We start from the raw sequence: 25802 nt of genomic DNA on the forward strand, positions 1-25802 counted from the left end.
AAGAAGGGGGCGATCTACTCTGACAGGGCCGGATTAACACTATGGGAAGACGTGTAAATCACTTTGCGTCGCTGTATCCGTGAACGTACATTCAAAGTCGCTCTAGATACGATTTCAAACCTGTCACAGCATTCATGAATGCCGATGAGGACTGGCGGGAGCACAGGAAGTGGCTGCAAGCCGCCCTCGAGACAGAACGAGCCTTGACTGGATTACATACAACACTGAAAAGCAGCGTTGACAAGCTGATCATCAAACTGCTCGATTCTCCGAATGCGTTCTTCGCCCATGTGCAGAGGTTAGATTAAATTGCTTCATATCTTACCCAACTAGCTTATCTCTTCTCTTCTAGATATACAAGCGACCTCACACTTGATTTAGCCTACGGTATGGACGAGCTAACGGCAGATGAGGCATACAACAGGACGGCTGAGGATGCGGTTCATGCCATTACCCACTCTGATTCCATGGTCGCTTCACTTGTCGACTTCTTCCCGATCTGTGTGTACACCTGATTCACACGTAGACCTCTGCTCATCGTGTTCCGTGCATGCAGTGAAGTATGTCCCTTCATGGATGCCCGGGGCAGCATACAACCGAGATGCGGTAAAGGCAAGGCACGTGATACGCCAGATGCTGGACGTACTGTTTGATTTGCTGCTCAAGAATATAGTGAGCGTCACTCGGCGACTTGCCTTGGCTTCGTCTGAGGTATGGCATACAGACATCTGGAGTGTACAAGCCTTCGTTCTCCTCAGCGTGGATTGAAGCAGTATCTGATAACGGACAACTTCCGCCACGAGTCGCGTATAACATCAAGGGCGCTGCTGCCACTTTATACGTCGGTAGGTGCACTTCGTGTTTGTTTGGGAGCGTACCTGACATGTCACCGCATAGCCGGTGCCGAGACGGTGGGCATGATACATACAATTCTAAGAGACATTGGTAGCTCTAATTATGGCGTTGCGCAGAGTGCAGTCGTGCTCTTGACCCTCATTCTGACCATGACGCTCCACCCTGAAGTCTTGCGGAAAGTACAGGAGGAAATAGGGGCTGTCGTCGGTGCCGAGAGACTTCCCGAGCTCTACGACAGGAAGCAGTTGCCTTACCTTGATTGTGTGCTGTTGGAAGTCTACCGGTACGATAATGCACTACTTGACACAACTCAATACTAACGCCGAACCAGCTGGAACCCTCCCATACCCTTAGGTACGTTGGCTTGCATTCACAGCAGCGGAAACGTCTTGAAATTCCCCTCCAGGTGCCCCTCACGCTCTAACACAAGACGACATATACAAAGGCTACTTCCTTCCGAAGGGGTCGAGTGTGATTTCTAACATTTGGTGGGCCCAAACTCGAACAGCTCTTGCCTTGTCTCATGTACTAGCAGGGCTATCTCGCGCGATCCGTCTATATACCCTGATCCAGATGCGTTCCGACCTGAGAGATTTGAGGAAATGGATGCCGAGAAAGTCAAGGCGTGCGATCCAAAAAGGTATATCTTCGGGTTCGGCAGGCGGTGAGTCGCGGTGTGTTTGCAGCTGAACACAATAACCGCTTACTCGACGGACATTGTTCTGGTTGTAGTATCTGTCCCGGCCGTCATTTAGCGGATATGAGTGTTTGGCTGGCGGCAGCGACCATCCTAGCTACCCTGGACATCCGCAAGGCCTGTGACTTTAATGGAAATGAGATAGAGCCTACGCTCTCATTTATCACTGGCGTAACCAGGTATATACTCGTTGCATCGGTATATAGCCTCCACTGACCGAGTGTCTCATCAGATCCCCGCGAGAGTTTGTTTGTAGCATTCGCTCGCGAAACCAGACGGTCATTGAGCTTATAGCTCAGGAAGATGCACACTGATTCACACAACGATAAGCGCAAGTAGCTAGCTGTCCGCGACGACCCCGATGTATCAGACCTTATTCAAGCGACCTTTGTCTCCTGTCAGCTCTACGGTTCTGGCAGATACCCACATGCCACGCATAAATACCGCGGATCTGATAACTCTTAAACGACATTTCCTTCAATTATAGCCTCTACTGCTGTCTTAGTCCCGGTCTCCGTCTCCACGGCGCCAGGCGAGCGTAACTAGTTCGTACCGATCACCACGAAGGCCGTCTATGAACAGGGATATACTCTGTTGGATTCCCGAGAAGGAGAGTCAATGCTTACAGGTACGGACCCAGTTGGTCGTCCCATGAGAAGGAGCTGCTCGAGCTCAAGCAAGAAATGAGTCAGGATAGTTCGGAGCTCAGTACGGATTTACTTGTGTAACTGTGCCATAAGTTGAGAATGTCCAAATATGTCCGTTGCAATTGGTGAGACAAGACAAAGCGCCGTGTACCATGACAGTATCATAGGTGAGCACATCTTAGGTATTATGAGAGTTTGATATGGCGTTGCAGCTGGCGTCACCGATCGCAAGCGGCCGTTGGCGTAGACACGACGTTTGCGCCTTTGCATCGCTTTCGGAAGAAATCAGTAGGTCACAAAAAGCACAGTGCGCATCTTGGTGGCGTTGGGTCACTGCCTCATGACGTCGATCGAACGTCAGCCTCGAAAGAGTTTATAATTGGCCCGCCGGATTTGCGATTTGATGAGACAGTTCGAATCATGATTGCTGTAGGGGGATGCTCCTGTCAGCCTCGGGGTTGTTTAATGCTCGTTCGTTGTACGCTTGCCTTCCATCTGTTTTCTCCGACGCTCCTGGAGAGTTTTCATTACTTTGGGAGCATTCCTGGAAGTCTCAGCGCCTGGTGCGCACAAGCTCCTCTGCAGGCATGGACTGGAAAGGAGTAAGGCGACCCCCCAGGCATGGATCACCTATCCACTCGCGATCCAGGGTGGCGCAGACCCGCCGAGCGACAATGCTTGACGGTAGCATGATTCCTGGTAACAGTCTAGTCTTCGGACCTGGAGGGCAGGCTTCCATCATTGCCCCGCAGGACAACGGTGACGGTCCTCAGATGGCTTCTCAAGGATCGGATCAATTCCCACAGGGCGTTCCTGATATCGGAACGGACTCGACTATAGCCGCGAATACAATGTCTCCGGTATGTCTGTAACGCCTCACGCAGCCGCTATATTTGTAACCCATGCGAACCATCAGTCCAATTTGCCTTCAAGCAGCATACAACTCTCTAGTGATATCCCGACCTCTACTAGCACTGCTGCGTCGTCTACACTATCCCCCGTCATCTCTGTGACGTCGAGCCCGTCGGTACAGTCAGCAGTATCGACGTCCACAAGCTCGCAGCCCACGACGTCTAGTCTTACCTCAACTATAAGCGTCACAACCTCTGTCATACCATCCTCTTCCGCAGTTTCCGAAGCGTCCTCCGGGTCAGCTCATGATGCAAGATTCTATGCTGGTGTCGCCTTCGGCATTATCGCTGCCTTGACTGCCTCTATAGCATTCCTTACATGGTGGCTACGCATCAGGAGGCGTTCCCGCCGTCGATCCGTATCAGGGAAGACGCTCTGGCCATGGACTAAGGACACCATTGGTGGATACGGAAGCGAGAAGCCCAGCTCGTTGACCGATGGCGCGTCATATATGTGGGAGCCCAGACAGATCAAATCTGCTTACGGGGGACATGGCGCGGGGCTGCCACAGACTGGCGAGACCGACATTGGTGGAACGTACCCGCGCCTCCCGCCGGTCATCCACCTCGGCGACGGCATCGGATCTTACCCGACAGTCCAGCTGTGCAGCGCGAACAGCAGTGTCCCGGATCTCGCGCCAGATATGGGTACGCTCCAAGTGACGAACCTAATGCCGGATGACCTGCGCTCGGAGTCAAGCGGCGGCGCGAGCCGTGCAAGCTCTGCGCTAGGTATTGCATCCATGTCTCATGCGCTGTCGTATGAATGCGGGACGCCGTACGCCCCAATGGCAATTGAACGCCCCCGCTTCCTCAGTCTGCATGGGAGTGGGCTTACCGTCCCTTGGGCACTCAAAGAGCGTCCGACCAGCATGGGCCGTCTAGGTACCTCAGGGGGGTTTAGCGACAAAGATCTAGGCCCCTTATCATATCCTGGGGATGGAGTCGCGAGAGGAACTCAAACCAGTGGCTGGGCCGCGTCGCTGAAGTGGAACCTAGTCAATGCATTCAACACGGTTGTTGGAGCAAACAACGCAAATGAGCCGACCTGCAGCACTTGGACCCCAGCCCCCACTCGAATACGAGGCGATTGCAGATCGATTTATAGGGACGCTGCAAACTCGGGGTTGGGTACTCTGTCTAGAGCGAGCACCATGCGCTCAGTCCATTCGAGTTTCAAGGAGTGGAAGGCGGAAAACAACGGACAAGTAACGAGTCCCTTTCATGTCCACTTGCCAGAAAGAGCCGACTCTTCTCCCTGGCTGTCCGGTACGCTTCTGCAAGAGTACATCCAGGAGCCATCTAGAGCGGAAGCACTACCGGAGTGCCAGGAAACATCACCTTCACTTCCAGAATCACGCATGGACGTCAAAGACGAGGATGGCTTCCACGAGGCGAATCCAGCAGGAATCACTGTTATGGATCTTCCTCAGCTACCGGAACTTCCGTCCTATCAGGCCGAGCAGCATCGCCGTATGACAACGCAAACCCGTCGACGTGTAACGAAGAGGCCACGAGGATCTCGCCGCCCGACCATGCCTTCCGGGCGGACGTCCTCGTATTGTTCTGATATTTCCAGACAGTCAAGCGTCTCTTCTGAGCGCTTGACGGACGCAGAACAGTTCGCGAAGAAGATGCTCAGAGAACGGAGGAAGAGGGTGCTAGAAATGAGTACAGGGCCAAGACGGAGGACATCAACTCAGGTTCAAGAGAAGTTTGTGGAGATACCACTCTTATGATAATGTACAGGTCCCGTCGTGGTCAGTCCTTCGTGATAGCGGCAATAGTGGATACCGGTTCCCTTCTCTCATCGTCGCTCTCACATTGTAATGGTTGCATATCCAAAGCTTGAACCTTCTAGGCCCCTTGCAACGAGTGTGAACTGTTGCGCAGCCTCTCGTATGCGTTTCATTGTCCGAGTGCTGAGTGAAAGATCAACTGTGCATCAGCATTGCTGAAGAACGACAACCGGACTACTGACCCGGACACTGCCTTGACAAATTTCTCCTTAGCTTCACTGCTGGCGTGCGATTCAACGAAATCGCCCTAGAGATGAAACAATGTTAATGAGTATGCTGTCGCATATTTACTGACAGCTGACGTACTGCATAAAGAACATCAGACATCCATATCCGACTCTCGGCAGGGTATCGGTTTAATAATGTAGAAAGTAGCTCTATGAGATTCTGTGAAGCTGAGCGAGGTGCACTTCCGGCAAAGCCACTAAGGACTGCTTTCATGATGGAGCGTCCATGCATTCTAGCCAGCATTTCCTTTGCATCGCTAAGTTCACCCGTTGCGTGTGTGCGGCTTATGAGTGTGATCTATAAACAGAACGCGTGTTATTGGAGCATTTGAACGGCAGCACACCATACGAACCACGAAATTACAAGCCGCAACGAGTGAATATCGTTCTTGCAGATTGAGTGAGGTGACCGCACAAGACATTAGAGCGTTGAACAGTTCCGGAGGTAGACTATAGAACGTCGAGACAAAGTGTTGCGCGACCTGATGATCGTCAGCGTACAAACCAGATTCATGAGTAAATAGCTCACCGTGTCCATGCAGTTGAAGAAGGACTGGACAATGTCAGGGTTCTACTGAGCACGTCAGACATCAAGCAGCGATATGAAAGCACCGCCCATGACATACATCGTCCATCGCTCCCGGTTTATCCAGACTTGTCAATGTTGACCCTAAAAGGACCACAAGGGCATTGAGCACAACGCCACGTCCTTCATCGCTTGGAATCGGCTTGAAGGTTGTAGGAAGCAGAGCTGGAGGGTCGAGTTGAACCACAAGCATACTAGCCAAACTCATCCAGACAGCTGTCACGTGACGCTGCGAAGCCACGCAGATGACTTCGAGGAGAGGAGCTGGAGGAAGGGACATGATCGTGATGTCTGAGGGTAGGGACGTGATTGCCTTTACCAGATCGCTCATGGCCTATAGCACGCGTCAGTCCAGTATGCGAAGCAATACGATGATTCTTACATCGCTGATGCTAGCATCTGCACACCAAATGTCCACCACCTTTCGGATCGCGTCAAGAAGGCCTTGTCGCAGGTTGACGGTGCGAGGATCGGCTCTCGCTTGCTGCATTTGTTGGGCTAACATTTGGACCTCTGGTGATTCGTCCAATACCAGCAGAGAATCGCTTGTCCGAGTGAGGCCGCGTGCGACTCCTGAGATAGTCTCTAGTTGCTGCACAGCCATCAGACGCGCCTCATCCGGAAGCTGGTTGACGTAGTCAGTCCAAGTGCAGCACAAGGGAGTAGGCGACAAACCCGCGTCGATAGATGGAGAGCTTCAAATAGCCTTGCTACCACAGGACTGACTAAAGCCTCAACAGGAGGGATAGCCTCCATTGGAGGTAAGGCTTGGATGATGCTCGCAATGGACTGTAGAACTTTGGCCTTCTCAGTATCCTGACAGCCACGCATCAGAATGGATTGACGACTTTGGAGCGATAGTTGAGACCTACAGGAATGCCCGTAAGACCCGCGTGTAGCTGGGAGAAAGCACCAATGTGCGGCGCGAGAACAGTCCGATTGGCATCGCATAGTTCGCGAAGCGCATTTGCCGCTGGCAGACATAATGAGGGTTCCGAAAGTGCAGCGACAACATATGAAATAGTGTTCATGAGGAGAGTCGTCCCTGTGGTGCTAGTTTGTGTCGTGAACCATGATGAATACGAGCCTGCATGATACATGACCACGTGAATATTGACATGTACACCTCGGAATAAGTCCAGTACAGACCAGCAAGTATGAGTGCAGTCCTTCGCACACGTTCATTCCCAGTAACTGGAAGGCGACCATATACCTCGGGTCCAAATAGTCTGACCAGGTGTGGGTTGTCTTCTATGGGAACGGCCTCCTGAATGGCCATAACACAATGCAGAGTTGCTTCTACTTCCTTGGGAAACAATCAGTCTAAGCTTACGTGGAATCGTAGGCGTAGTATGACTCACCTGCCACTTTTGTTGATCCTGACGGGATGCGAGGCGCCCGAGAAGGTCATTAACATAGTAGCCCACCAAGTCATCACGAAGGATATAGTATCTGTTATCATGGGCCAAAATCAATGCACGCGTATCTGTGAATTTGATAAACAACTTACGCATTGATCAAGGTGTCCCCGACATCACGCCGGTATCTGCAGGAAAACGGTCAAGAAGAACGGACATTGAAATAAAAACACGAAAGACGCACGCTTGGAACTTGTCTCGTCTATCTACCTCTCTATTCGTTAATAATGTCATATCTACTGCTTCAGATAATGCACACACCTCTCGGCCACGTGCGCAACGTCAGAGCGTCTGGCCACTCTACTTTTCGCCGTAGGACCTGCACAAGCTCCGAGTAAACCGCCTTGGCGATGGGCCATTGTGGTGGCTCAGTCTGACCCCGACCGTCGGGGACCTCTTCACCTGTGTAGTCAAAGTCCTGCTCGTACTCGGCGGCCCACAGTGCCTCTTGGAAGAGATACCAGAACCCGAGGGTCAGCTCGCTTTCCTCCTCATCGGCGGCGTAGTACCCGGGAAGCGCAGTGTACGCGAGCAGGAGCCGCAGGAAGGTCTGTACGATGTCAGACTTGGTGGGAATGGAAGGAGCCGGGAACGAGATGGGAGAGGGAATCGGGGGAACCGGAGATGGCGGGGCAGGCGATGCGATGTGCGCTGCCAAGTATAGCGTAGAGTGATCGCCTACAGCTACCAGGAGCTTACAAAATGAATGCGATACGCCGTCGACAAAGCCAGCTAAGACGAATGATCAGTGTCGTTGGAGGTTGGAATATTAGCAGGCAAAGAACCTCACTCACTGTTGAGGGTATCGCCGACGATCCTATTCCCGTTTCGATAGAACCACAGCAGGAGCGGCTCCGTCAGCGTCTTGCTGCCTGATCCATCCGAGAGGGCAGACTTGGACATGACCTCTTGCAGCGTGTCCGATGAGAGTACAAACGACGTTTCGTCGAATTCTAGTGGTTCTGTGCCAGGCATTGGATCCAGGAGTGCAATGAGTGGCGGTATGAGTGGTGTCAAGTCGCTACGAATGCCGCTTAGACAATTGGATTTGACATATACACGAGCACGCATACTTAGCGGGTAGCAAGGATAGCCACGCTTGGAGGCATTTGAGGGCTGATGCGAGCTGATGCGGCGTGCTCCGTGCTTGCGGGGTGGCAATGCACGTTGTTAGCGCACCCACAACCATGGGTACGACTTCAAGTAGTGTCCGCTGCATTTGAGATCTGCGTGCGTTAGAACATCGTGGAATCCTCCAGTCGCGGCCATACTCACTTACTAGGCGGAAGTAGATTAGCGCTCTCCACCTCCTCCGCGACGATCGCGAGGAAGTCAAGCAGGTGTTCGCTAGATGCGCCCAAGCTGGATAGCGCATTTATGGACAGCGTGAGCCAGTCCGGCCATTGTGGTGGGTTTGCGGGACAGATCTTCAGTGCTAGAGAGGTGACTGCGACGAACAGTTTACGCAGGATGACCTTATTCCGTCCAGCGGCAATAGACCTGCCAGTCAAGTCGAGTAGCATATCGCGTAGCGGTAGGACGTGTTCTTGCGGAAACGACGCCCTGCCAGCTGCGTTCGTAAGCTAAGACAAGCCGGACGCAAAAAGACTCACCAGTCTCGCGCAATCTTCACCTGCGCAGTGTGCGCTCCGAAGAACTGGACGTTCGGGTCGTCGTGGTTCAGAAAAGGCAGGACGAGACCCCATGCTTCCGGGCGTTTTTGGATGTCGAAGAGTTCTTGCTGAAGACGCCGCTGATCTCCAGACGCAAGATGATTGTGCGGTGCATACGCTTGTTGGATGAGCTGTTTTGTATGTATCTTTGGGACGGTGAAGACTTAGAGGTGACACCTTACCTCAGCCGCACGCTGTACATCGCTGGGGGAGAGCACTGGTAGAAAGCTCGTCGCCATTTGTTTCACTGCAATCCTTCTCTCTCCAGGTTCACTCCGTGCGACACAGATTATTCAATGGATGTGTAGAAGAGCGAGACACGGAGTAGAGCGTATCGGAGACAACGCCCGCGACAAGAGCAGTTACAGGGGGTTGCAACCCAGTCGGTAGCAGCGTGAAGGGGGCTGTCTGACGTGCGCGACAGTGACGATGACTGGCGACGACGATGGTGGCGTAGAACAAGTTCAGGTTGAGTCGCCAGTTAGCGGCCGCTCCCATACCACGCACGTGACCGTATATGGCTCATTTAAGCAGTCCCTCTCTAAGTCGTCTATGCCGCCTCTATGACTTCATACATTTCGCTAGACCAAAAGACGAGCGACTTGGAAATATGGCGAGGATCTCATCTCTACTTACTCCTCGAATAGCGACAAATACGCAACTGCCCACCGCAAGCGCTCGCAGCTTCGGCTTACGGCATGTCACACTGTGTAGTCGGCCAGCGTGATTGGCTGGCCCATCGAGATCAAGTCACGAAAGCATCACGCTAGCGCGCAACCTTGAACGCACCCATTCTCTCCCTGCTCTAGGCTCAGTGGCTTAAATAATATTCGCTTTCTTGATATGCACACGATGCGAAGATCGTCTACGGTTTGACTCATTGTGCTACTGCAACGGTTGACATTATATCGTTGAAGACTCGCAGCGATGCATAATAGGGGTTCATTGCTAGAAAATTATTTAAATCATTGCGGCTTGCCCCTAAGTATGTGCGCGTAGCGGGAAAGTGTTCCCAGTGTGTTTTGATGTGTGAAATTTCTTCAATATTATATAGCATACTGACAGCTGGCATGCTAGGCATGCGATGTGACAGTGATCCAGTTCGTGCATACAAGCAATGACTCGGACGTGGAAGTTGCGCAGACAGGATAGCCCAGCACTCAATAGCCATCGTACCACCTCGAGCGCGGAGTCAGCGCTGGGAATTAAGGGGCTACTTCTCACATCATGTTATTGTGCCACCAAGAAGGTCAAAGCGATAGCACCGCCACCGGTGGCTCTCATGCGGATTGTGGCGATGCCACTACACGCACTATAAAAACACCAGACAACACCCCAACTCACAATCATTTCTCCGCAGCGAATTTTACACAGTAGCGTATCATCAAAATCATGCCAGGTAGTTATCGACAGTCATAGGCTCTCTTGTATGCTTACTGACGATACTACAGAGGTCACATCTTTCCAGCGGGACTCCAGCGCACCGGCGATATTGAAGACGACGGAAGCAGAAGACTCGGAACAAACAGTGGCCGACGAGCAGGTACAAAACCACCCCGATCCCAACACACAACCGGTACCACCAGCAGAAACCGATATCGCCGAGAATCTCCAGGAGGAGCTTGTTGTGTGGCACGACGCCGGGGGTATGCTCCTCAGTCTTGGCGCAGACGCTCACCGCGGCAGCGTGTGCGCATTGGCGTACTCCCCAAACGGCCTCTACGTCGCCAGCGGCTATGAAGATTCCACCATCATCTTGTGGGATCCCGCCACCGGAGGTCGCATCACGGAGCTAAGGGGGCACACAGACACCATCTGCGCACTCGCATTCTCACCAGACAGCTCTCTCCTTGCCTCTGGTTCCCGCGATTGCTCGATCATCTTGTGGAACGTGGTTGCTGGCGAGAAGACGATCGCGCTCAATGGTCATGACGGCTTCATCGACACACTCGCGTTCTCTCCGGATGGCAAGAAACTCGCATCCGGGTCAGTCGACTTCACAGTGCGGATATGGGACGTAGAGAGAGGCGAACAGCAATCACTGTGCAAGGCCCATAATGCCCTCGTCATGGTTGTCACGTTCTCTCCCGACGGCACACAGCTCGCGTCCGGGAGTGCCGACTGCGACACGCGTGTGTGGGATGCTGAGACTGGCATGGAAATATCTGTTCTCAAGGGCCATCAGGGGGTGGTCCACTCTGTCCAGTTCTCGCCCGACGGATGCCGGCTGGCCACTGCGTCAGACGATGGCACCAGCGTGGTCTGGCACGCCAAGTCTGGCGAGAAGCTTATCATCTTCCGCGAGCACTTTGCGACTCGTACAACGCTAAGGCGATTCTGGCGATTGAAGGAGAAGAGGACATGGTGAACGCGGCAGTGTTCTCGGATGACGGCGAGTTTGTGGCGGCGGGTGCAGAGGACCATTCTGTGTGCGTGTGGAATACGCGGACAGGCGAGCAGATTTCGGTGCTGGAAGGGCACACGGACAATCTTGTGCATCTGCGGTTCTCGCGAGACAACCGCCGTCTGGTCTCTGCGTCAGACGACAGCACGGTGCGTATCTGGTGTACCCCAGTGGCGCTGGCAGCCACAGCATGAGGCGATAGGTTGCGTGGGTTCGTAGGACCTAGATATTTTCTTTTTTGCTGATACTCAATCTTGTGTCTTGCCTCAGTACCTTTTGCAATACATATATATGGATGTCTTGGAATCCACACTTCCCCTCGGGCCTCCCTGGATCAGATCGAGTACGTTGATGTGCCGTGTGCACCGTCCGGCTCTTTCAAAATGTCTATCTTTCGAATAGGACCATCCAAGGCAGTCTTTTGAGAGCATGGTTATAGAGTCCTAAGTATCATACTATATTGTGAAGTGCGGCCAGGCGCGCGTGTTACATGCTATAGGCGCCAGTCGCGTCAGTGTCCTGCGCCTCAACCTCACGTCTTTCTCCAGTCATGTCTCTCGTTCGCCACTACCGGTTGGCCAAACTACCCTACCATCTGTTTAAAGTGTTAGCTGTCAATGATCATTATGCATGGGAAGAACATCTTCCCCCGTAAATGTGAAACATGGATCTTTCTGTGAATGCTGAAGATTCAGCCCGCCTGTGGCGTTGCTCACGGACACCGACAACTGAAGCTTGACCTACAGTTGTCCGTCTCGAGACCTTGTATTAGAGCCTCCGAATCCTCCTACATACACAACTCAGGGGAGTTGCGAGACCATATTCGTCTGGTAGAAACATTCATATCCATTCATGTACTACTAGAGGCTACACATCGCCCGCATTGTGTTGTCCGACGAGATTGGCTGCTTTCTCCGTGCGTGGTTTGATCTCACACAAGAACGGGTCTACTTGGCTGCAATTCATAGGTCAGCACACAGAATGCATGAACAGGATTCATTGTCTACCTCACGATGCCGGTTTTGAATGATGGGATTGGGGTGATCTCTTGCCCAGATGGGTCGCGGCATTTTTGTATATTCATTGTTGCTAGGATGTTCGCAATTGCAAGCCAAACAGTCTCATCTGCGAGGTACCGCCCAGGGCAAATTCTGACACCAAACAGCACAAGCAGTAGGCAAAATATAGCATATGTTTGACCGAGGGCTCCACATACCGTTTGCCAAAGCCAAAGATGAATTTCCGGGGGTCTTTCTGGTTAGCTGTTTGAGTATCCATTTCCTCGAAACGCTCCGGGAAAAATTTCTCAGGATCGGAATATATGTCTGTATGATGGCCCATGGACCTGTTACGCGCGACTAATCAATGAATGACATATAAGTGAACTAAAAGTGAGCCGAACCAGATGTTAGGAATGATAGTTGCGCCTCCTGGGATCACATAGCCACGATAAATATCGTCTTCCATGACACGATGGGGGATTCCTATTGCGGACTGTTAGCGATACCTCATATTTCGGATCTCGTTGCTTGCCAAGAGGAACGGGAGGATTCCACCTGTAGAGACAGACGTGAGTCACGAGTATAACCCATGCGGAAGGGCTCTCACCTATACACTTCTTTCACAATACAATCGACATATGGCAAGGCCTCTCGATCATCTAGTTCAGGAAGACGTTCGCTCCCTATGACTCGATCAATCTCAGCTTGAGCCTTGTCGAGGACATGCGGATGAAGAACCATGGCCAAAATGAATGTCATCAGTGAGGTAATTGTCTGAGGTACAATATTAACGGTATTCAATTTTGACCGAGTGATTAATGCTACGCGACGTACAGTGTCAGAACCAGCTACCCAGGGTACGCAGACAAGCTAAGCAACAAGGAAAATTCTGTTCACAGCAAACGAACTTACCTGTGTACATGACGAGGCAAGATGCTTTGATATCGTACTCTTCCTCCGCGGATAAGCACCCATCTTGTGTCATTTTTTCCAGAAGGGATGTCATGAAGGACGGCTTCGCGCATCCGGATGCCTGCGAGTATATTGTACAGTCAGTTGGACATGCTATGGGCTTCAAGGGCTTACCATATCTCTCTGCACCTTTCTGTAAGGTATTTCCATCATGTCTCTCACCTTCGCTCCAACGATCAAGGCGCGTTTTTTAAACCCGCCGCCAGGCATCCATGATGGAATATGCTTCACTGGTATCACCCACGTCAACGAAGCATGTTTTTTCAACGATTCACTTGACTCACTCAGCGGGAGGAAATCGACGAGACTTGCTGCGAGACTGCCGGTTGTGGTGAACTCGTCTACTGTGTGATCTACATACACCATCCACTCGTCTTGCGCGGAGGTGACACGATGACCGTAGTCGATCTCTAGTATGATGGCGCCAGCATACCTGGACGAGAGGTCAGCAGCGGACTTCACAGAAGCTAGCTGCGATACCTTTTGACATGCGCCATAAAACCCATAGGTGACTGAGCAAGATCTCGAAGTAAACGATGAATTTCTCTTCTCTGCAATGGGCGATACCCTTCAAGAGCTGCTTTGTTTTCGAGCGCGGATTGGAAAAACTTCCTAAGCCGACGGCATTTCTCGCCCCACGACATGAAGACCAAGCTTGGTTTGGGCTGCAAACTGCAAACAGGCGCACGTGTTCAGTAAGCGCAACGACATCAGACTAGAGAATGACGTACTACTCCTTCACCATCACAAACTGTGGTCTGTCGGAATACTTGGAGGCTCGCTTTTCCATCAGTTCTTGGGCGACGCGTACCGAATCAACTATAATAGATGGCTTATGAAAGAGCTGCATGTAAATGATGTCGCCTAATGTCACTGTGAGCACATAGCAGCCATATCATTCACTTGACCCAGGATTGACGCACCATGATGTTTGGCCCAACTTGCAAACATCCTCTGCTGGTATTCGAAAGGAATCTGATGGATATTGCCTATGAGCGGAAGTCGTTGTGGACCGGGGGGGAAATGCGGAGAAATCTTAAGCCATCGCGTATATACTGAGTTGAAGATCACAACACATAGGACAAAGACTATCAGGTAATCCACAAGCGTCGGTGGCAGCTGCATGAAAGGTAGAGCAGGAATTGTTGATGAGCTGATGGTAAGAGGCTATATATGTTCCGTATCATGTTATTCTGCAACGGTTTGAGTATGGCGGCTACACGGAATGTCGAGAAGACACTGATAAGAAGAAAAAGTGAAGCGCACCCTAATCGGATGCTGCGTGATCCATACAATGTGCAAGAAGCGTTCACTCCAGCGCTTTCCCACCACACTAGCCTCCATACCGACACGAAATGGCTTATCAGTACTGACCGCAGCTATGGCAAGCGCTAACAGATGCAAATCACGAGTTGTGCGTTCACAAATTTCGTGCAAACTCATGAAACACTTTATGGGACCATAGGCTGGTAAGAAGCGACCGTCGACCTTTATACCACTCATAAGAATCATACACAACGCACAAAGTGAACCGCCTTGCCTTGCACTGATCAGTGTGAATGCACCGAGGATAAAATACATACCATCAAAACATTCAGTCAGGAGATGCCATTGAGATGCCTAAGTCTCCGCAAGTGGCTACAGACGATCTTCTCTGGCCACAGCATCCGTTATCTTGTCCCGATGTGCCAGATTCAGGGTGTACTTGTGCGTCAATGTGATGTGGGAATTCTATTCATCCAAGGACACAAGTATCATAAGGGGTATACTCGCTTACACCTCAGGGTCTAACACTCACGCGAGAGAATCAGCCACACTATATCTCACGAACCAGAACCTCTATGGAACACGACCGTGAATAGAGTCCGAGCGTAGGAACTGAGTTTTTGACAATCGGAGCACATGACCCTTTGACTTCAAAAAAAGTTCACAGGCTCCTCCGTCTGGCGGGAACGCTCCGGGAGCTTCTTAACTAGAAGTCCGCCTTACCTTCGCAGACCAATAACTAGACACTATCCAAAAACTTTAAACAAGCGCCACAGCTGGCTAGTAAGCGAAGTTCATGTCTCGTATTGACACCGACGTGATGGACCTTTGATACTCTTGCAACCAATAGAGCTCTAGCCGAAATGATTTGGATCGGCAAGGTATGATCCAAAAAACCGCTCGTGCCAGTAAGAAGGGATGTGCAAGCTCTCAAGCAGGTTTGTCTGGGAGCTGTTGTTTGATGAGCTCCACGGACGCTAGACTTCGCGGGCAGATGCTGCAGGCGAACTTTTGCGGGCCCCTGGAGCAATGTTCTGATGAGTGAGGACACGATTCTCCCGCTAGAAGCACAACGGACCTGGTTAGAGCGGAGACAAATGAGACCTTGGGTTCTATCTCTGCGCCAGCGTGATCTCGTGCCTTCCTAATGTCCATCGTTGCTAGTATATTGGCCGCCGCAAGCCAAGTGGTTAAATCTGCCAGATGACGACCGGGACATACACTGCAACAACCCGTAATTAGTGGTGTCAAATCTTTTGTTTGAACGCAGCGCAACCTACCGTCTGCCAAAACCAAAGACATACTTCTTGGGGTCGTACGCCTTGAAAGTCTCTGCATCCATCTGCCCAAATCGTTCGGGCCAGAATGTGTCTGGATCAGGATAGATGGATGTATCACGCGATATAGCCCTACAGTAAGTCAGGATGCGTTGTGGAGTGAAGATTCATGAGCCGCACCAAATGTTGGAGATTATACTTGCTCCCTTCGGAATGAAGTAACCCTTGTACTCATCATTGCATTTGAGACGGTGTGGGACACCCAGAGGTGCAGGAGGATTCCAGCTACGTCAACGTCAGCATCAGACCCTGGGGGCACAGGCTCTTTTGTCATACCGATGTACTTCAGAGAGCACACTTTCAAGGTATGGAAGCCGTTTCCTGTCATGAAACTCAGGCAGTCGATCTGGACCAACCACGGAGTCTATCTCTTTCTGCGCCTTTTCCGATACGTTCGGATGGAGTAGCATGGCCAAGATAAGGGTTAGGACCACATCGGCGCTCTGCACCCAGTCAGCAGTCCGCATTAACAAGAGGCCGTATCATACATCTACTAACCGTCTCAGCACCAGCTATACACGACGTCCGTGAGCGTTAGATCCACGAATAGTGATGATTGAAGACTTGCCGGCATATACAGTCGCTGCAGCACCTTTGATATGGGATTCAGCCCGAGTTGATAGCTGGCCATTCTCAGATTTTGCTTCGATCAGAACCGACGCGAACGAAGGCTTGTATACCCCGGACGCCTGCATTCATTTCTCAAAAGAAGGCTTGCACTGCTTCAACTCTACACTCACCATAGTCTCAAGGAGCAAATTGAAAGGCTCATTTATCATCTGATAAACCGCATTTCTCGCTCTTGTTGCATAAGAATTGTAAGCGGAGCCAGGGACCCATGCAGGGATGTATTTCACTGCGTACATGGAAAGTATTGAGTTGCACCTGGGAAGCAGCTTGTCTGGTGCACGTACGTATGGGGAAAAAGTCAACCAATGCGGCAAATAAGGAGCTGCCGTGTGCGATGGCATCAACCGCATCCTGAGCTATGCGGTGATATCTGTCGTCTGCCGTCAACTTGTCCATCCCGTATGCGATATCGATTGTAAGTTCGCTTGTGTATCTACCATACTGAAAGATCAGCATACGCGATGACACAGATAGGTGGTTGGGTATGACCTTTGCACATGTGCAAAGAAAGCGTCCGGGGAGTTGACCAGCTTCATCAGCAGCTTATCAACACTACTACGTAGAAGTGGGTGCATCTCAACCAAAGCCTGGTCTGTCTCGAGAGCAGATTGCATCCACTTGCGATGTTCTCGCCAGTCGTCGTCCGCGTTGAGTGATGTTGGGATGGGCTTGAACCCGTAGCTATGGGATGCTCATGAGTGCAAAACGGACAAACATCAAATATCATCACTGACATATCTTCCCATAGTACGAACTGCGGCCGATCAGAGTAGATTGCGCCTTTCTTCACCATGAGATCTTGTATTGTGTCTAGCGAGTTGAGAAGAACCAAAGGCGTCCTGAAGAGCTGTGCGTAGACGATGTTTCCTGGTAGATAGAATAGAAACGCGATCACATTCGGATCGCAGGACAAGCAGAACGATGCGACTGTATACCATATGTCTGAGCCCACTCTTGAAATTTCTCATGTTGATTTTCGACAGGCAACTGGCAAAAATTGCCTAGGAATGGTATCGGAGTGGGACCAGGGGGGTATACCGTTCGCAATTTTCTATTCCACAGGATGTAAAGGAGGTATGAGAGGAGAGCTAGTAGTGCGACAGCCATGTCAAGCGTTTCGATTGATGATAAAACACTCAGCATCATGAGTATGACGATGTCAAACTGTTCAATGTTTCGCAACGTATAAGCATTTAGTGCGGTCTTATATGGGTAATATTTGAGTTCAAAATGAGCGCGGAAAGTTTGACCCATTCATCACATGAGCGCGAGCGTTAGAAGTCTTCTGCGAGAAGGAGGGATAGATGACGTATCGTAGCACGGGGTCACAGCGGGACTAAGAGACGCAGTGATTGCTTTCTAAGAATCAGCTGTATCTCGAACTCTCGTTCGGATCCCGTGGCTTCTGTGGTAGCCTCACAGCACCTTCTAGCGTTGTTCATTTCGGTCAAAGAATCACAGGAATGAGCGTCTCACCTGACGTCTTACAGCCTGGACATCGCGGCGCTTTAACTGAGCGTTGGCTGAGAGTAGATAGTGACTAGGCTCCCTAATCCACCCAGGCTAAGCCAGATTATATTCATCACACGCAGGTAATTCGCTAGGCGATGCATGTGTGATAAGCGAATCATGCATTTGGAGCGCAATGATCTGACTGCGAGTGTCAGTATGTCACAAAAGAAGATGTGCTCACCATACCGTTCTGATACACAGTACTTTGCCTAATCTCACCAACCACAAGGGACATATTTGGATATCCATAACTAATGACAAGGATACACAGGTAGATCCGTACTGAGCTCCGAACTATTCTTTCCCGTTCGTGCTTGAGACCGAGCAGCTCCTTGTAGTAGCATGTGTTGAAACGCGCTGACCCGCGTGGTCAGGAACGAGCTCGAAAGCTCGGGCGCGCGAGTAGCCGGGGGCCGGAGGCCCCTATCGTAGTATATAACGACCCTGCGCGATGTACGTACCGCACGCGATTGTCCCTGACGGGCATCGCTACGCCCGTGGACAAACGCGCCCCCGCGCCGTTCGCACCGTTGTTCCAACAGCATGACCAACTGGATCCGTAGCTCTAAGCGTTTACTCTCCTTCCCTGTTCGCAGACGGCGTTAGCGGTGATTGATACGAGCTGCTTACGCTGGCGTGGCGTCGTGGTGTCTGTAATCGCGCAAATTATGGGCCTAAAAACGGAGGCAGCGACGAGGAAAGCAGCAGAAGCTGTAGTTGAAGGAAATGCCGATTAGGCTTCACCGTTCCAAACCCATACAAGTGAATTGCCGCACGACTTTTGAGATTCACACGGCGTGATGCGTGACATATAAGTGACGCTCGGTTGATCGCGCCGACGTACTTGAAGCATCCAACACCTCGACTTGATCCTTTGACATCAGAACGGGAAAGCAAATATCTTGACAGTCGAGACGACGGCGACTACAGGACTTGTACCCCACCTCCAAGTCCATCATCAACCCATCATCGTGGCATAGACGAGCCAAGCACCAGCGAACTCCGTACACTTTCAAACGAGACAATCGCATCCATATATTCTTGCCTCTTAATGACGTCCACTGGCCTTGCGGAAGGCGAATTGGGCAATTTCTCTACCATCCTCTTGTCGTCGGTGCCCTGTCCATGGTCGAGAATTTTTTTTTCACAGCACCTCTGTGAGAACGACGCCGGAAAGACCGCCGGCCGAGAACGTCCTCGATGGACAGGGATCAATGGGTGATTAGGTTACAAACCGATGGGGCTACCTACGGTGCGCGACGCCTACATAAGTCCTCTTCCCACACCGGCACACGACCACGTGACCAGGGCCGGCAGCGACGCTTGCCCGATGTACCCAAAAGTCAACAACCTCTACGTGGTGGTGTTTGTCCCAAAGAACTCTTTCAATACATGCTTGTCGATGCTCCTTCACAATATGGCCAACATTATATAGAAATGGCCCTACATGTGGCTGCCTCCAAGGGAGTCAATTATGTTCTTCACCTGGCTTCTGTCCTGCTGGATGATCTTTTTTTACCGAGTCAACTTTAGGCCTTGAACTCTAGTGTTGTCATGCTTATGAAAGATGTCCAGTGCTAGGAAATAGGTGTGCTGTTAACTGTGTTCTTGCAAGCTCTAGCCAGACACCTACCCTTGAACAAACCACCATCGCAATACAGCCTGTAGATCGAGATAAAAATGAGGAATTGAGCCGTCTGGTATGCCTGATTATGCCTGCTTCTAAGGCAGCTCGATGATAGTCATAATCGCTTCTTGAAAGGGAACATTGACTTGTCCTATCTCCGGAGGCATATCACATGAATGTGCTTCACAACCTCGTGTCAATGGTCAATTGCTTCCCTCGACGTTCAATCAGCCTCTTGAAGCCGCTCATATCATTCCATTGGGACTCAACTCGTTCGGCTAACACTGCTTAGCCTTCGTTTGTTCATGTTTTTTTTACAATGCTACTTGGTACTGAACATCGACGTGCAGAGTCAAACAGTTCAGACCTGAGATATACTCAGCAATTGGACTCAAATCGGTTGACCGAGACTCGTTCGGAGTAATATCAACGCGCTTCACAATGCTATGCTTATCATCGCGGACGATCATAAACATTCTGGAATAATACATGCATGTAGTACGTAATGTAACGAAGCCTCAATCTATCGTAGGCTGCCTGGTTGCATGAAGGCTCGGCTTGCCTTACCTCTGAGCCCGTGTCGCACCTGTTAAAAATGTCCAAGTTGTATTTGCAACACTGTTCTGGTACACAGCGCTTGTCTTGCCAACCGGTCACGCACAAGGGTGATTTCAGAATATCCCCGGCCCATGACCGACCTACGACCAGCTCACACAGGGACTATTGTATTGGGTTCCAAACCTGTGTCATTCCATCATGAAGCTATGCTTTTGCTGATCGATCACGCGAGGCACCAAATATCTTGGACTCCGGTATGTGAGAATATGCAAAGCTGTGTGAGTCGCATCCTGACACCAACCAAAGCGGATTGAACGAGAGCTCACAGAGTTCGATCAAGCTTTTCGAGGATGACTAAGTGAATACGCATCTATTTAGTTACAGTATACATACGGCTACTGACAGCATTATTCTCCTAGCAACCTCGCTATCAGCGCTCACCTACTAGGCATCGACAAAGTCGTCTCTGAAAGCCTCACAGACGCTGGCGATGTGCAGTCCTCAGACTTCCTTGGACCCTTTCCTATGGAAATTTCTGAGCAGATCATCGACACGCTATGGGATGATCGTGAAAGCCTATTAGCATGTGCTTTGACCTGCCGTTCGTGGCTTTTGCGGAGCCGCTACCATCTCTTTCATATCATTCACATCCGTAAAGCCCAGCACCTTCGTGTATTCTCAAGGATGCTACTGAGCGCGCCCCATATTGTCGACCTGGCTAGAGAACTCCATGTCTATCATGCGCTGGACCCAGCGTATACCTGCACCCTGTCTTTGTTCGCTACTATGCTGGCTGGTCGCCTCTCACACATCCAGCACCTCCGTCTCGAGCGCGACTACTCGGTTGGACCACGGCCGCTCCCGCTTCCCGGGCGGTTCTTTTCTGCACTCTCTGGATTCGGATCGGTCATAAAGCTGAGCCTCTACATGCTACAATTCTCCACTTTCGCCGATCTTAGAAAGCTCATCTGCGCGCTGCCTAATATCTCGGACTTACGCTGTATCTACCTGACCTGGACCACCATGGGTCCCGTGCAACCACAGGCACAACGAGAGGACCGCACTCACCGACCCAGATTTACCTCTCTGCATCTCGACATGCGAGTAGAAATGGCCACCCTCGCAGATTGGCTCCTTTCTGATACAATCCTCACTGGGCTCGACAAGCTCGTACTTTCATTTGTAGACATCGAGAACGTTGAGCGGCTGGATCGGATGACTCATGCTGCTGGCCGCTCGCTGCGCCATTTCAGTGTTGATTTTCGATCGGACCAAGGAAAGAAGGCAGACGCAGCGCGGTGGTTAATTGCAGGTGGGAGCCTCTGGAAAGCTCGCAGTGCAATGCTTATACACTATCCTAGGGCAATTCCTCGCGCCATGCACGGTACTAGAATCACTGCGTGTCCGCTTCTTGCAGGGCGTTCTGGATCCAGGAAGCTGGGCTGAGGCGCTCTTCTCCGCGGTGCAGTCGACCAGCATCCGGCGTGTGACGCTTGGTGTGAGCATGTGGCGGATGCCCGTCATCCAACAAGAGTTTGCGCGGATGGCGAATGTAATTTCCCGCCCTCAGTTCGCGCACCTAAGGGAGCTAGAGTTCGAGTGGACCGGGTTCAACCGCATGCCGGAGGATTGGAGAAGAAAGGTATGCGACTGTCTGTCGGCGCGTGCTGTCCTTTAGTGAGATATATTTTCAGTATCTGTTAATGCTGGGCATGAACGAGACAAACCTCCTGCTGCACGGACAGTGGAGGCACAGGTGAGAAATACCGTTGGGCAGCGGAAGGCCTTTCCTGACCGTGGTTCTCCAGTTCGGACGTAGAGATCAGGCATTTACAGTGGACCTAACGCCACCGCGAGCCGGGATACATAATCGATCAGTCGTGGGGGACTTCACTCCATGACTCCATGACTACAATTACATTATTGCATACAGCATGTCTCCAGTCCTACTGCATCATATAGCAGCAAGTGCAACACGTTATGCGCCGGAGCATCAGCATATAGGATCCGAGAAGAAACACTTCCAAGTTGCTCGAAGGCACTAATTGTACAACATCTGTGATATGACGTCTGAGCCATCAACAACCCTTACCGCTCCTCTAATCCCATCGACTGAAAAAATGATAAGCCAGTGTCGGCGCTGAGGACAAGGAATTAAGATGCACGCTATTCCGATGAACCCCAGATGCAACATCAGTCGTTGTTCGCAAGAGGATTCGAGTCGCGCAACATACCGGAGGATTGTTCAGTCAGCATGGCCGATAGATCCGTGCTGGAGAACATGTTCTTGTGCTCTGGCCTGCTGTAACGCGTGCAGTACCCGAGGGAGTTCGACCACCGGGTCGTCCTCACTACCAAAGCTGCAGAGTTCGAGGTCCAAATCCGGGAACATGCGGTCTAGATAAGACGCAATTGGCAACGGGACGTCGTCGCCATCCAGTATAGCGACGTTGAGAATCTCTAGCCCGTGTGCGGGTGCTGGAAACTGCATCCTCCACACGTCCGGGGACACCTCAGCTGAGGGCAATTCCAATAGTCGCAAGTCAGGACAATTCTGCGCAAGGTGTGCAATGGCATCCAGGGGCATGACATCATAGCGTGTCTCTCGGAAGTCGAGTTCAAGACTCAATGTTTGAAGGTGAGGCCATGCCACTGCCATGCGATGGACATCTTCCCGTGTGAGGTGGTTCATGCGAAAGCGGTCGTCGACGTGGAGTTCAATGTGCTCAAGAGTCCGTAGATCGAACAAGGGGCGTAATATGTCTTGACAAAACGCAACCGATAAGTTCCTTCGAACGGAAGGACGAGCAACAAGGTTCAGATTGAGCGAGGATAGGAATGGCGCGTCGACTGTCGACAAGGCTTCCAAGCAACGTGTGAAGTCTGCAACGCGATCGCGACGATCATGGATACTAATGAAAAGCTGGAGGTCCTGTAGTGCAGGTGTGTTGATAGACATGATGAGAGGAATGAGGGTAGCAGGGCGGTGACCGAGTTCGAGTTCGGTGAGCGCGGGGAGGATTCTACGAGAAGTCCGTGTAGGAACGACCTCACAAACTAGCAGGGAAAGATATTCGAGGTGCTCGAGGCTTGACAGGGCATCCAAGTCGCGATCATGGAATACGCCTTTGGGAACATTAACAACAAGGCGCCGTAGTGCTGCGCAGCACGGCAGTAGTGCAGATACAAACACAGAGGGGACCTGTTCGAGATAGATGTCCACCAGATTATGTGCGCGGGAACCATACTGGGGGAAGGTCCCGTAGAGGGCATGAGGGTTTCCGCCGTGTTCGTCCACGGGTTGATGGCTGAAATACGCGCTGAGGTGCAGTTCGCGCAGGTGTTCACCGAAGATGGCCGTTATATCGATTTCACCGAGCCTATGCGTATACCAGCGAAGCTCCTCCAATCGCGGTAGAAGGGGCTCGCCGCCGCCTCGATGTGTCAGATCTTGAAGGACAATAGGCGGTATGCCGTCGAAGTCGGCACGAATGCAGCGAATGCGTTGGGCGTAGAGTTTGAATCTCTGCCAATCATGATCGGTCACGCAACCATCCAGGTACTGAAGTTCATATAAATGACCAAGTCAAGAAGATTATCAGCACGAGCTGAAGGAGCACTCACATATTGCCCCTCGTCTGTCTTCTTAAGTGTGGATATGAGATCGAAAAGATTGTCCTGGCTGTATATCCGTGCCCATAATGCATTGAGGGCAGGATCAGAGAATATGCGACAGACACGAGCAGCACTGTTCAGTGTTGTTTGGCATAGCTTCCAATCCTCCTCCCGCTTCCCGAACCCCTCCTGGATCATGCTGAAGGGCTGAAAGACCATGGCCAAGATTTCCGGGATTTGTAGTGCTCGATGCATTGGGAGAAATGATTCCTCAAACGGCAGCTTCCCTCTGATTAATTTGAAGGATGACGTCCCAACAGCTCGGCCCGGAACAAATTGGGTAGGTGGAAGTCGCGATGAAGTGGCAAAGGCGCCTCGAGCTTGTTCCACACTCGGGTCATAACACAAATACTGTAGTCACACGAAGACGATGTCACGATCTAGCATACAACGGCCCCTTGCTGCCATGCAACAGGATGCGATAGGATTGTCTATGTAATTGGCAAATACGCTCCCAAATGATCGCCTTGCGAGAAAACCCAAACTGACAGAACTGAGAATAGATGCATGATCGGAGAGCATCTGACAACGTGAACAGTACATCGGCAGATATGAAATTATACAGGGAGAGATGCAAGTTCCAAGGCATCGGTGCACGCTCGCTGCGAACTAGTCCCGAGGTAATACACAAGTCCCGAGATCAGCAAATGGTCATCTCTCGTCTGAACATGAATCCACCACCATGGATAACCTTTCGAGATACAAGCATTCGTTCATACCGCGGCTGGCAGCGCCACTGAAATGTTCCAGATGCGCACCGTGCTGTCATCTGACGCAGATGCCAGACGACGGTTGTCTGGCGAGAACCGCAAATTCACAAGGTTGTCCGTGTGCCCTTCCAGCACCGAGATCCGCTCGCCCGTCCGCGTATTCCACACGCACACAGAATGGTCCTCTGCACCCGCCGCCACAAACTCACCGTCATCCGAGAACACTGCCGCGTTCACCATGCCCTCTGCCCCATCGATCGCCAGAATCGCCTCAGTGCTGTACGAGTCGCATACCTTGACAGTCCGGTCGCTCGCGACAGACAGTAGACGCTTGCCGTCCGACGAGAATGCCGTGGACCAGACAGGACCCGAGTGCTCGCGGAAGATGACGAGCCTCTCGCCAGATTTCGCGTGCCAGACCACGCTGGTGCCATCGTCTGACGCCGTGGCCAGGCGGCGACCGTCGGGCGCGAACTGGACAGAGTAGACCACGCCCTGGTGGCCCTTAAGAACAGATATTTCCATGCCGGTCTCAGCATCCCACACACGCGTATCGCAGTCGGCACTCCCGGACGCGAGCTGAGTGCCGTCGGGAGAGAACGTGACAACCATGACGAGGGCATTATGGGCCTTGCACAGTGATTGCTGTTCGCCTCTCTCTACGTCCCATATCCGCACTGTGAAATCGACTGAACCAGATGCGAGTTTTTTGCCATCCGGAGAGAACGCGAGCGTGTCGATGAAGCCGTCATGACCATTGAGCGCGACCGTCTTCTCGCCAGCAACCACGTTCCACAAGATGATCGAGCAATCGCGGGAACCAGAGGCAAGGAGAGAGCTGTCTGGTGAGAATGCGAGTGCGCAGATGGTGTCTGTGTGCCCCCTTAGCTCCGTGATGCGACCTCCGGTGGCGGGATCCCACAAGATGATGGTGGAATCTTCATAGCCGCTGGCGACGTAGAGGCCATTTGGGGAGTACGCCAATGCGCACACGCTGCCGCGGTGAGCGTCTGCGCCAAGACCGAGCAGCATACCTCCGACATTGTGCCGCACAACAAGCTTCCTCTGGAGATTCTCAACGAGATCGGTTTCTGGTGGTGGTACCGGTTGTGTGTTGGGATCGGGGTGGTTTTGTACCTGCTCGTCGGCCACTGCCTGTTCCGCGTCTTGTGCTTCCGTCTGAGCCGCAATCGCATCAAGATCTTCGAATGAAAGTATGCCAACTGAATGCATGGTCAAATACATGTGATATGTAGATATGCGTACGACTTACGTTTGTCCGCGTTCACCTCGATAG

The 25802-nt window shown here is 51.6% G+C and overlaps 9 protein-coding genes across 9 annotated transcripts in view; 4 read left to right on the forward strand and 5 right to left on the reverse strand.

Annotated features, from left to right (window-relative positions):
• Window positions 1-1866, forward strand: part of POSPLADRAFT_1153463 (hypothetical protein) — a gene marked incomplete at both ends in the record, with an annotated part of 3573 nt that extends 1707 nt beyond the window's left edge. Inside the window, 10 exons of the mRNA XM_024486746.1 lie at window positions 107-298; window positions 353-501; window positions 557-672; window positions 725-849; window positions 950-1138; window positions 1187-1209; window positions 1262-1343; window positions 1391-1519; window positions 1588-1731; window positions 1785-1866. Of these exons, the coding sequence (XP_024335457.1) occupies window positions 107-298; window positions 353-501; window positions 557-672; window positions 725-849; window positions 950-1138; window positions 1187-1209; window positions 1262-1343; window positions 1391-1519; window positions 1588-1731; window positions 1785-1866 (1231 nt within the window). The remainder of the gene's footprint in view (window positions 1-106; window positions 299-352; window positions 502-556; window positions 673-724; window positions 850-949; window positions 1139-1186; window positions 1210-1261; window positions 1344-1390; window positions 1520-1587; window positions 1732-1784) is intronic.
• Window positions 1867-2308: 442 nt separating this feature from the next.
• Window positions 2309-4849, forward strand: POSPLADRAFT_1071361 (hypothetical protein; the record flags this gene model as incomplete). The annotated part of the gene is made up of 4 exons (XM_024482440.1): window positions 2309-2366; window positions 2633-2762; window positions 2849-3059; window positions 3116-4849. 4 exons carry the CDS (start codon window positions 2309-2311, stop codon window positions 4847-4849), a joined length of 2133 nt encoding a protein of 710 aa, XP_024335458.1.
• POSPLADRAFT_1184968 (hypothetical protein) lies at window positions 4815-9052 on the reverse strand (the record flags this gene model as incomplete). Its single annotated transcript, XM_024489118.1, has 19 exons — window positions 4815-5032; window positions 5092-5156; window positions 5216-5434; window positions 5490-5618; window positions 5666-5707; window positions 5763-6056; window positions 6105-6347; window positions 6398-6538; window positions 6595-6809; window positions 6872-7028; window positions 7084-7174; window positions 7233-7268; window positions 7325-7346; window positions 7402-7872; window positions 7935-8161; window positions 8214-8366; window positions 8416-8703; window positions 8754-8944; window positions 8996-9052. The coding sequence occupies 19 exons, from the start codon at window positions 9050-9052 to the stop codon at window positions 4930-4932; spliced, it is 3144 nt and encodes a 1047-aa protein (XP_024335459.1). The 3' UTR covers window positions 4815-4929.
• Window positions 9053-10408: 1356 nt separating this feature from the next.
• Window positions 10409-11411, forward strand: POSPLADRAFT_1041331 (hypothetical protein; the record flags this gene model as incomplete). Its single annotated transcript, XM_024477887.1, has 2 exons — window positions 10409-11131; window positions 11164-11411. The coding sequence occupies exons 1-2, from the start codon at window positions 10462-10464 to the stop codon at window positions 11409-11411; spliced, it is 918 nt and encodes a 305-aa protein (XP_024335460.1). The 5' UTR covers window positions 10409-10461.
• A 673-nt stretch (window positions 11412-12084) lies between these two features.
• On the reverse strand, window positions 12085-14315 carry POSPLADRAFT_1153045 (hypothetical protein; the record flags this gene model as incomplete). Its single annotated transcript, XM_024486711.1, has 13 exons — window positions 12085-12172; window positions 12225-12368; window positions 12434-12562; window positions 12620-12711; window positions 12761-12773; window positions 12826-12992; window positions 13053-13066; window positions 13131-13251; window positions 13305-13420; window positions 13475-13623; window positions 13671-13862; window positions 13922-14054; window positions 14114-14315. The coding sequence occupies 13 exons, from the start codon at window positions 14313-14315 to the stop codon at window positions 12085-12087; spliced, it is 1560 nt and encodes a 519-aa protein (XP_024335461.1).
• Window positions 14316-15386: 1071 nt separating this feature from the next.
• POSPLADRAFT_1152422 (hypothetical protein) lies at window positions 15387-17566 on the reverse strand (the record flags this gene model as incomplete). The annotated part of the gene is made up of 11 exons (XM_024486652.1): window positions 15387-15477; window positions 15535-15678; window positions 15737-15865; window positions 15914-16018; window positions 16070-16234; window positions 16358-16482; window positions 16534-16649; window positions 16708-16856; window positions 16913-17104; window positions 17158-17290; window positions 17359-17566. 11 exons carry the CDS (start codon window positions 17564-17566, stop codon window positions 15387-15389), a joined length of 1557 nt encoding a protein of 518 aa, XP_024335462.1.
• Window positions 17567-20251: 2685 nt separating this feature from the next.
• POSPLADRAFT_1152624 (hypothetical protein) lies at window positions 20252-21990 on the forward strand (the record flags this gene model as incomplete). Its single annotated transcript, XM_024486673.1, has 5 exons — window positions 20252-20374; window positions 20526-21432; window positions 21482-21762; window positions 21815-21876; window positions 21957-21990. The coding sequence occupies 5 exons, from the start codon at window positions 20252-20254 to the stop codon at window positions 21988-21990; spliced, it is 1407 nt and encodes a 468-aa protein (XP_024335463.1).
• A 28-nt stretch (window positions 21991-22018) lies between these two features.
• POSPLADRAFT_1173527 (hypothetical protein) lies at window positions 22019-24082 on the reverse strand. Its single transcript, XM_024488237.1, has 3 exons — window positions 23745-24082; window positions 22355-23682; window positions 22019-22286 (listed from the first exon to the last, which is right to left on the reverse strand). Exons 1-2 carry the CDS (start codon window positions 23988-23990, stop codon window positions 22366-22368), a joined length of 1563 nt encoding a protein of 520 aa, XP_024335464.1. The 5' UTR covers window positions 23991-24082; the 3' UTR covers window positions 22019-22286; window positions 22355-22365.
• Window positions 24083-24287: 205 nt separating this feature from the next.
• POSPLADRAFT_1041333 (hypothetical protein) lies at window positions 24288-25590 on the reverse strand. The gene has a single exon (XM_024477888.1). The coding sequence runs from the start codon at window positions 25535-25537 to the stop codon at window positions 24509-24511; it is 1029 nt and encodes a 342-aa protein (XP_024335465.1). The 5' UTR covers window positions 25538-25590; the 3' UTR covers window positions 24288-24508.
• Window positions 25591-25802: the final 212 nt, after the last annotated feature.

This window comes from Postia placenta (genome assembly GCF_002117355.1).
Source record: "Postia placenta MAD-698-R-SB12 unplaced genomic scaffold POSPLAscaffold_14, whole genome shotgun sequence".
Taxonomy (NCBI): domain Eukaryota; kingdom Fungi; phylum Basidiomycota; class Agaricomycetes; order Polyporales; family Adustoporiaceae; genus Rhodonia; species Rhodonia placenta.

Bases quoted from the DNA above. Each gene is read 5' to 3' on its own strand.
- POSPLADRAFT_1173527 (XM_024488237.1), bottom strand. From the start codon at position 23,990: ATGCATCGAGCACTACAAATCCCGGAAATCTTGGCCATGGTCTTTCAG. The intron at 23,683-23,744 runs GTGAGTGCTCCT...TATGAACTTCAG, and splicing joins AGACAGACGAGGGGCAATAT to TACCTGGATGGTTGCGTGAC.
- POSPLADRAFT_1041333 (XM_024477888.1), bottom strand. From the start codon at position 25,537: ATGCTGCTCGGTCTTGGCGCAGACGCTCACCGCGGCAGCGTGTGCGCA.